This window comes from Panicum virgatum, chromosome 9K, assembly GCF_016808335.1.
Source record: "Panicum virgatum strain AP13 chromosome 9K, P.virgatum_v5, whole genome shotgun sequence".
In the NCBI taxonomy this organism is placed as follows: Eukaryota; Viridiplantae; Streptophyta; class Magnoliopsida; order Poales; family Poaceae; genus Panicum; species Panicum virgatum.
Genome location: NC_053144.1, coordinates 25,055,107 through 25,062,607, shown reverse-complemented (window position 1 = coordinate 25,062,607; position 7,501 = coordinate 25,055,107). Strand labels below are relative to the sequence as shown.

The 7,501-nt window shown below is 46.2% G+C and overlaps 2 protein-coding genes across 2 annotated transcripts; one reads left to right on the top strand and one right to left on the bottom strand.

The window, feature by feature from the left end:
- Positions 1–3,471: 3,471 nt before the first annotated feature.
- Positions 3,472–4,813, top strand: LOC120648612 (expansin-A31-like). The gene is made up of 2 exons (XM_039925340.1): positions 3,472–3,711; positions 3,831–4,813. The coding sequence occupies exons 1-2, from the start codon at positions 3,588–3,590 to the stop codon at positions 4,460–4,462; spliced, it is 756 nt and encodes a 251-aa protein (XP_039781274.1). The 5' UTR covers positions 3,472–3,587; the 3' UTR covers positions 4,463–4,813.
- Positions 4,814–5,754: 941 nt separating this feature from the next.
- On the bottom strand, positions 5,755–7,206 carry LOC120650948 (expansin-A28-like). The gene is made up of 3 exons (XM_039928259.1): positions 6,834–7,206; positions 6,351–6,669; positions 5,755–6,243 (listed from the first exon to the last, which is right to left on the bottom strand). The coding sequence occupies exons 1-3, from the start codon at positions 6,970–6,972 to the stop codon at positions 5,931–5,933; spliced, it is 771 nt and encodes a 256-aa protein (XP_039784193.1). The 5' UTR covers positions 6,973–7,206; the 3' UTR covers positions 5,755–5,930.
- Positions 7,207–7,501: the final 295 nt, after the last annotated feature.

Sequence of the window (7,501 nt, the reverse complement as noted above, 5' to 3'; positions counted from 1 at the left end):
TCCTTTAACTTTTTACATCACTTCAATTTATCGTACAAATTTAAGTGAGTCCTTTAACTTCTTTTCATCACTTCAATTTCAACAGCTTCCACTGGATCTTGCTCTCTATCGAAATCGATCGGTCCCGAGTTGTGGTGTTCGACTCCTTGCGGAGACCAAAAGAAGACTATCAATCTCTCATAGACATCCTTCAAAGCACATGGGCTCGGTTTATCCGTAATCACATAGGGGTTGCGACACCGCCTTCTGATCTTTATATCAAAACTGACTTTCCGGTACGGATACATATCGCGCATCTACTGTGATTTCACTAAACGTCATGAATATTTCATAACCCACATCTATATATAGTGTTTCAGACAGAAGCAAGGAACCAACCTATGTGGTTACTATGTATGTGAGCACATACAGCCATACAGGGTTTTTGCTCCTCCACCAAGAGGATGACACAACAACAATTCGATGTACGTGTTACATTAATATATAACAATTTCTTTCATTTAATTCCATGGAGGTACTAATAGAAAATTTTGGTGTTTGCACTTGACATATTTGGTGTATGAAGGAGGACCTCATCGAACCAGAAAGAATCAGGGCAATTCAAGAATCACTCTGTGGATTCCTGCTAGATGAGGTCATAAATCGAAAAGGAGAATTTTATTCGGATCAAAGGATAAGCGTGGGTCGACTTGATAGAAACAACCGCGGGGGCGACAACAATGACTACGACGACGACTAGTATTATTCTCCTTTTTGGATACTTGTCGGAAAAAAACTAATGATCATGGATACTTGTAAATATTTTTGTACTCCTAATTACTAATATAAGTACTTATAATTAATGAAGTGTATATCAATATAATATGTATATATAATTGTAGATACGAATGCAAATACACAAATGGCTACGAAATATGAATACTAATTAACTAAAACTAAAATGAAAAGAGGAGAAATATAATTAAAAGAAAACAAACCAAAAACCATAACCAACCGGTACTAAGCTGCCGCGCCGGGAGCTGGAACGTGGCAGGCAGTTTAGTACCGGTTAGTATTACCAACCAGTACTAAACTGCGCTTTTAGTACCGGTCAGCCCGGCCGGTACTAAACGCAGGCGCGTTTAGTACCGATGGGGTGATACCGGGCAGAAAACCGGTACTAACAGGGGGTTCCCCCTGGTACAAATGCCAGTTTTTCTGGCAGTGGGGAGCATGGATTGATAGGCTAGTAGCTACAATTTGAGTTCAAGAGAAACTTAGGTGGTGGAAACTCGAGAAGTACACCGACACATGAAGTTTAATATTCATGTAGGTCATGATCTAGTTATGAATGTTTCATGGTGCTTAATCATATCCAGTAGGTTTAACCACCTAGCTGAACTACCAATTTAGATTGACTTGCCACAATATGCCAGTCGAGATTGGGATGGAGCTGATGTGGTTACTTATGGGAGTAGTTTGACCATCTGTATGAAAAAAAGAGAAATCTTTGAGCTTGTGAATAAATCATTGCAATACGAAAAGTCAACGTTTGGATGATATTGCAATAATCATGTACTTTGCGATCATTGATTGAACAGGATTCTGTATTGAATTACATCACAAAATGCATTGTACCCTGAACCCACACTTAATAACAAAAAGGTTCATTTTTGGAGCTTAACTAGAGTGTGTTGGACATATCTCTAATGTATGATATTTATTTGGCTAATAAGTACTAAACCAATCATGTGCCTTGATTACCAAGTTAGACTAAATCATTTGATCATGTGCTTATGTTTTCGACTTATAGCTAGTCCAAGAAAAATCAGGGAAGATTAATAATCTGACACAACATGTATATATGGTTGTGCTTTTCACGCTTCGAAGAAAGAGGACAGAGGTAAGAGTGGAGGTTCTTCCTTGTCGTATAGGAAAAGTTTATCACAGAATTACGGGTCTCATATTAAACAAAGCAATTTTATACAGTAAGATGTAGAAACTGTAAGGGGCAATAATAATATGAGTAGTATTATGCAAATGGATTTCTCCAGATAATAAGCCAGTGGTGTTTGAAATATGTTTATCGTTTTATTATAGAGATATGAGCTCATAGAAAAAATTACAAGAGTTCTTTTAAATTCGGATAGTACTAACAAACTTTCTCCACCAGTTTGGATGATTTTGTTTCGTACTATTTATATGCCCACACTATTTTGAAAATTTCAGCTAAGCTAGTTTAGATTGGGTGGACACATGCATGATTTGTTAGCTAGGGACGCTGCTTGATCACTTCGGACAAACAATATGATTCGAGAAGGATTGAATTGGTAACCATTGAAATGTTTAAGTCAATGTAGGGATGTTATTATCACCATGCCAGTAGTATGGAACAGGCTTCGCGTGCAGTGTATTGCACTACATCCAAAAGAAAATTATTATATTACATCAAGGAGTTCTCTGGAGTTTTTTCCATTTTAGGGTTTTTAATTTAGCAAGTGCTGATCCAGTCATGTACCTTAACTACCAAGTTGGACTAACCGTGCCGTGATCATGTGCTTCAGCTTTCCACCCAGAGCAAGAGGAAATCAAGGGAGATCCGCAATCTATCTGACACAACATGCTGCAGTGATCCCATGGGGGAAGTTCAGCGCAGAAATACGAGCCCTCTGTTAAAGTGTTGGTGAATTCATATATGCGAACGAAGTTGAAAATGTGCCGGTGGTGTTTAAATTTTGTTTTATTTAGTTCCCATAGAGAGACGGTTGAGTTCGTTGAACTTGGGCCATTCCCTCTGCTGTTTCAGCAGGCCATATACTAGTAGTCTTGCCATCGTACGTGTAGAAAACTTGCTGCCTCGATCGTAGTACATTTGAAACTCCCAACCGACATGTCATTACAACTGGCACGTCGTGGGCGCTGAATCTGTATGTGCCGCCGTCATCTTTTCTCCGCATTTCCGCCGGCAGACTGATGAGGATACGTTTAATTGTGTGTGTTTTTTCATCACAAGATAATGAATAATCAAATAGCTTGCCGCTTGGAATGAACTAACCAAGCAACGAGTGTTCACATTCTTGATCGGTTGCTCGACCGGTCTTCAGAAACCACAGAACATGCGAAGGGCAGGGTTTCAACGACTAATCTGGACGACGCAACTGCAGTTAGTTGAGTTCGTTGCCGCGCGAATCTTTCTAGCTTGATGGAGAGGAAGACGAGTTAAACTCCGACGCCAAAGTCAGAGGCCTCGGAGGTTAGCATCGATAGCAGGTAAGTCATCGCCTCCAGATCGTAGCGGTGCATGATGATGCATCATCTGCATCCATGTGCCTGGATGGAACACGGATTTCCTGCGTTCTGACACACGGCAAGACCATTATTCCCCTAATCCCCTGCCTATTGTGATTAACAAACGCCTGCTCTATCGGCTAGCCCCATTCTTCTTCGATCCCTATTTAAGCACGAGCCTCTCCGACGCCATGCATCTCATCCCTCAAGCTCAGTCAGAAGCAGTTGGCCTCCATTACCCAGCCTAGCTCCTCGTCTGCCCCCATTTCCATCTCGATCGGTCTCTGCAGCTACACCTCTGCATAACTGCATTGACGTCCATGGATACGGCCAAGTCCCTGATCCTGTGCACAGTCCTTGCGGTGTGCCTCGCGCTCGCCGCCGCCGACTGGTCTCAGGGCACCGCCACGAACTACGGCGGTGCCGACGGCTCCGGCACCATGGGTAAGCAGCTGCCTTACTAGCTTCCATGCGTGATGCGTCCCATTTCTGTACAAGAAAGATTCTGTGTGCACATTTTGCTTACACGGCTGATCCAATGCATGTACTACTATGTAATGTAGGTGGCGCGTGCGGGTACGGCAACCTGTACAACGCCGGGTACGGCATCAACAACGCGGCGCTGAGCCAGACGCTCTTCAACGACGGCGCGTCCTGCGGCCAGTGCTACCTCATCACCTGCGACGGGTCACGCTCGGGCGGCCAGTACTGCAAGCCCGGCAACAGCGTCACCGTGTCGGCCACCAACCTCTGCCCGCCCAACTACGGGCTTTCCAACGGCGGGTGGTGCGGCCCGGGGCGCCCCCACTTCGACATGTCGCAGCCGGCGTTTGAGAACATTGGCGTCTACCAGGCCGGCGTCATCCCGGTGCTGTACCAGCAGGTCAAGTGCTGGCGCAGCGGCGGCGTGCGCTTCAGCCTCGCCGGCTCCAACTACTTCCTGCTCGTCAACATCCAGAACCTCAGCGGCAGCGGCTCCGTGGGCGCCGCCTGGGTCAAGGGGGACAAGACGGGGTGGATCCAGATGTCCAGGAACTGGGGCGCCAACTGGCAGGCACAAGCAGGGCTCGTCGGCCAGGGGCTCAGCTTCGCCGTGACCAGCAGCGGCGGGCAGTACATTCAGTTCATCAACGTCGCACCGGCGTGGTGGAAGTTCGGCGAGACCTACACCACCAACCAGAACTTCTACTACTAACACCTGCATTGCAAGAAGCAGAGCGCTTTGTTTCCTGATCCGCCATTTCTTGCAATTCGGTCGAATGGCAAGTGCGTGCGTGCTCCTGGTTTTTTACGGGAGCTAGCTCAACTTGCCATTGCATCCTTGGTGACCGCCTGACTAGCATCTGCCCTAGGTGATGCCCCGACTGCAAGAGGAGGTGCGCGCCATGTATAATTTCAAATTTCGACCTTAATGTGTATTTTATTTAATTTCTCTTATAATAGTTTCCTAATGTTTTCAAATATTGTGTTAGTTGAGTCTTACATATATACATGTAATCTATACAGATGAATCAATGGATATTCATCATATTGTTGAGTCAACAAACCGCTATCCTTGTATGACAAAATACATTTTAGATGTAACCATAACTGCAATATATTTTTGGATATTGGTCGAATGATTTGTTTTGAATAATGCACGTGGCATTTTATGGTAGAATGTTAAAATATGTAGTATAATAATTTTACTAGACTTTGCGAATACAATGCAGACAATATAGGTGAATAAAGTTTTCTTTTTGAAATAGATTCTGCTGAAATTAAAAGAAATATTTCCTTACAGAGTTGCCAGCTCTAGAAATTATTGTTGCATGTGCCTAGAGGTTGAATTGTCAAATAGGCATGTAGTTTCTTTGACAAAAACAAAACAAAGAAATGGTCTTGATATTAGGTCCTGTTCCTACAAGCTAGTGCAAGTTATAGGAAATAAAGCTAATAATAACTTACACTCATTTAAATTTCAAACCTACATCTCCAGAGACAAATTAAATCCTATATGTAGACTAGTTAACATTCCCACTCCTCAGAAAATGAAATTAAAATTAACCACACCCATGTACCAAGGAACTAATAATTGCTCTGTATATATATTTCCATTGAAAACAAAATGCTGTCTCTGTCCTCATGCCAGATGATCACTCATAGTCAGCATCTCATGGGGGCCATTCTTTTGGAGTTTATTAACTGCTTGTGTAGGTTTCTGACTTTTTGGTGCATCACATGCTCAAGGAGTACTTTTAAAAAAGCAATAATAGCGTGCTGTCAATTAGGTTTCTCATGCATTTGTAAATTGTAATAATGTTAGACTGGTTTACACACGCACAAGCAGGGGTTTCAGAAAAGAAACGGTTAGTTGCTGTCAAATGAGTTACTATATAGGGAAGTTCTGATAAAATTCGCAGGTCTAAGTCAAAGTGGAAAAAACAATAGTATAATATCAACAGACAACAAATCCATGTACATACATGTACAGGTGTAGTAGAAACAAAACTCGACAAAATGTGATTGCAGATCAAAATCCCAGATCAACCCACACAAACATTACACGCACACCGCCATGCATCAAGTCAACTGATGTAATTATTATAATAATTAATTTATTAGTCCCAGATCGGCCAGGGCACACGCACATGCAATTATGCGCCATGAACAAAACTAACTAGCTAGTAGGCGAACTGGTAGTTGCTGGTGAAGGTCATGCCGAAGGTCCACCACGCCGGCGCGATGTTGTACATGTACAGCGTCTGGCCGCCGGTGGAGGTGACCATGAAGGAGAGCGGCTCGCCGACGAGCGCCGAGCTGCACTGCCACAGCGCGCCCCAGTTGCGCGTCATGGCGATCCACCCGGTGCTGGCGCCCTTCACCGACATGGACCGGATGGAGCCGCTGCCGGCGACGTTGGTGATGAGCACCAGCTGGAAGTAGTTGAAGCCGGTGATGGTGAACCTCACCCCTCCCTGCCTCGTGCACGGCACCCTGCACGCACGCGCCAGCAGATGAGATGATGTTCATGCATGTGTACATTGCGTTGCTTTGCAAGAGTAATGGGGATCACAATTGCGCACGAATAATGTAATGCGTACCGCTGGTAGAGGACGGGGATGATGCCGGCGCGGTAGATGCCGATGTGCTCCCACGCCGGCTGCGACATGTCGAAGTGGGGGCGCGGCGGGTTGCACCAGCCGCCGCCGTTGGTGGTGATGGCGTAGTTGGGCGGGCACAGGTTGGTGGCGGTGACGGTGACGGAGGTGCCGGGCTTGCACCAGTCGGACTTGGTGGTGTCGCAGGTGATGGTGTAGCACTGGCCGCACGACGCGCCGTCGTTGAACAGCACCTGGCTCAGCGCCGCGTTCAGCACGCCGTACCCCTGGTTGTACAGGTTGTCGTACCCGCACGCGCCGCCTGCAAATCAAACAGGGTATCGATCGATCGATCAATCGTCAGCTGGTAGCTGCTGCTGTTACTATGCAAATAATTAATGCGTGAGAGCGATCGTGGTGAGGCCCGCCGGCGGCAACATGGTGCGTACATATATATAAATACTTAGAAGGTAATTCATAGCGTACCCATCGTCCCGGAACCGTCCCTGCCGCCGTAGAACGTCGCCGTCCCGCTGTTCTGCGCCGCCGCCGCCGTCGCCGACATGGAGAGGAGCGCGAGGACGGCGACGGACCTGAGCAGCATCGCCGCCGCGGCGCTGCCCATCTAGCTATCTTTGTTGGCAGCTAGCTAGCGATGGCACCTGATGAGATGAGCTGAGGATCTAGGACGAACTAACAGGCTATTAGAGAAGCTAGGAACGATCTGTAGTCTATCTCGATGGAGGATCGGATCGGAGTACGATATTGTTGATGGACTGTTTCGACCACGACCGGCATCAGGTACGGCTTAAATAAGAGCTAGCTAGCAGGAGAATTGAAGCGGGGCCGGGGGCTGATGGTACAATCATGGCAGGGAATGATCGGAATGATGGTCGTTGGCAGGGAATATAGGGCGGTGATTGCCCGGCCCGGCCGGCGGCCCTCCGATCCTAGCGCTAGCTAGAGCTGAGCTCATCACCATCACATGGCGTTCATGCACCATGTCAAAGCATTGACAATCCGGCGGGCGCCACGCCATGCATGTTGGGATAGAAGATAGATAGAGCTCCATGCTGGATACGTGCATGATTAATCCATAACAGAGACTGCCAAGTTCCATTAAGTAATCGGGGCCGCTTGTTTCATGCTGTAAT

Coding starts and splice junctions, on each gene's coding strand:
- LOC120650948 (XM_039928259.1), bottom strand. CDS start 6,972: ATGGGCAGCGCCGCGGCGGCGATGCTGCTCAGGTCCGTCGCCGTCCTC. Junction 6,670..6,833: donor GGACGGTTCCGGGACGATGG/GTACGCTATGAA, acceptor TTTGATTTGCAG/GCGGCGCGTGCGGGTACGAC. Junction 6,244..6,350: donor ATCCCCGTCCTCTACCAGCG/GTACGCATTACA, acceptor GCGTGCGTGCAG/GGTGCCGTGCACGAGGCAGG.
- LOC120648612 (XM_039925340.1), top strand. CDS start 3,588: ATGGATACGGCCAAGTCCCTGATCCTGTGCACAGTCCTTGCGGTGTGC. Junction 3,712..3,830: donor CGACGGCTCCGGCACCATGG/GTAAGCAGCTGC, acceptor TATGTAATGTAG/GTGGCGCGTGCGGGTACGGC.